Consider the following 1556-nt stretch of genomic DNA (forward strand, 5'->3'; position numbering starts at 1 on the left):
TTAGGTGTTAGATATGTAAAGACATAAGAATTGAGCCACAAATTACAAATATAATCTTTAAGCTTAAAGCCTATTTCATCTGAATAGCATATCCAGCTGCGACATCGTAATGGCATTATGTGACCTTTACTAAATTACATCGCACAAACCTTGCCCTTCTATCATAAAGCTGACTGGTCTCCTTCCATATAAAACTGCGCAAGAAACAAATAGCAAACTGAAAAAGCTTATACTTCTATAAAAATAACCAAAAAGCATACCATTATTATAATTCAAAAGCCAACTTAGGTGCTTGTCAGATTCATCCCTTCATCAATGACATTGAATTTCAGCATCATTTTAAGAAAATGGTCTCTTAAGGGAGGGAACATTTTAAATGAGAAAAAAGAAAGAGGGCACAAAGGTATCCCAAAAAAGATAAAGTTATGAAATTTAATAATTATGCAAAAGAAATCAGTACTTGGAGAAGCAGATTGGGAGCATGAAGTAGAAAAACAATATACAACTGATATTTAGCCATCAAAAAATATTTCAATCTTATGATACAATGCCTTACTTCATTTTGAAAGTTAAGGGGGCTAGTTTGGAATCACTTTTGTTTTTAGTTTTTTTTTATTATTATTATTTTAAAAACAAATTTATTTTGTGCATTCTTTATATTTTTTTATTTTTTATTTTCAAAAGCAAATTAATTGATTTTTAAAAACACTTAAAACATCTAAAAGTTATTTTGAATACTTTTAAAAGCAACTAAACATATTAAAACATATCAAAAAATGTTTTATTTCAAATAAACACTCGAAAAAAATAAAATAAAAATAAAAATAAGAAAATAAAAAACAAAAATGATCTCGAACAAGTCCTGAGATTTTCATAATATGAGATTTTACCTATACTCGTCGCTAACACCATAAGCAAAGACAATATCTGGAAAGTGCTCAACCATGGAGACTGCACATGAATTCATTAAGTTCAGTGCATTCTCATCATTAGGTTTGTCAAAATCATGGTCATCAGAAAATCTGGAGAGGAGGAAAAACATAGTTAGATGAGACTGGAAGGCCAAAACGTAATTTAGTTGCAGATTTTAAAAGAAATGCAAAGTTGATAACATAAGAGTTTCAAGCAATTCAACTCGTCATCATCATTATCCTTAGCCCAATTATTTGAGATTGTGCAGCCACTTGCCCAATTGGTTCGGTGCTTTGTCCCAAATCATGAGATTTTGAGTTCAAGGCTTAGTACAGTCAAGTGCATAAGTTAAGGAAAAAAAACCAATTGTTTGGTCTCCACTTCCATTAGTTTATATTGATTAATGCATTAAACATTAGAGGCAAATACATACATAGCACTTGAAACTTCGCTGTTTACAAACTAGCACCCTGCTACTACCGGTTTTCAAAATCTCAGTCAAATATCAAAATTCACAATAAAATCCAACCATATTTTTCATATTTATCAATTTCTCAATGGTTTGATCGTTGCATATGTAAATGCATTGGTTTGGTAATTCAAAAAAATGACCCTGATGCTAGTTTTGTAAATAGCGAAGTTTT

At 30.2% G+C, this 1556-nt stretch overlaps 1 protein-coding gene across 2 annotated transcripts in view; it reads right to left on the reverse strand.

Moving 5' to 3' along the window:
- Positions 1–1022, reverse strand: part of LOC110032678 (tRNA(His) guanylyltransferase 1-like) — a gene marked incomplete at its 5' end in the record, with an annotated part of 4900 nt that extends 3878 nt beyond the window's left edge. The window contains 2 exon segments of one of the 2 annotated variants that reach the window (XM_020736381.1): positions 150–194; positions 891–1022. In XM_020736381.1, the coding sequence (XP_020592040.1) occupies positions 150–194; positions 891–1022 (177 nt within the window). 2 annotated transcript variants of the gene reach the window in all.
- Between the last annotated feature and the right edge of the window lie 534 nt (positions 1023–1556).

This window comes from Phalaenopsis equestris, unplaced genomic scaffold (assembly GCF_001263595.1).
Source record: "Phalaenopsis equestris unplaced genomic scaffold, ASM126359v1 Scaffold001003, whole genome shotgun sequence".
Classification (NCBI taxonomy): domain Eukaryota; kingdom Viridiplantae; phylum Streptophyta; class Magnoliopsida; order Asparagales; family Orchidaceae; genus Phalaenopsis; species Phalaenopsis equestris.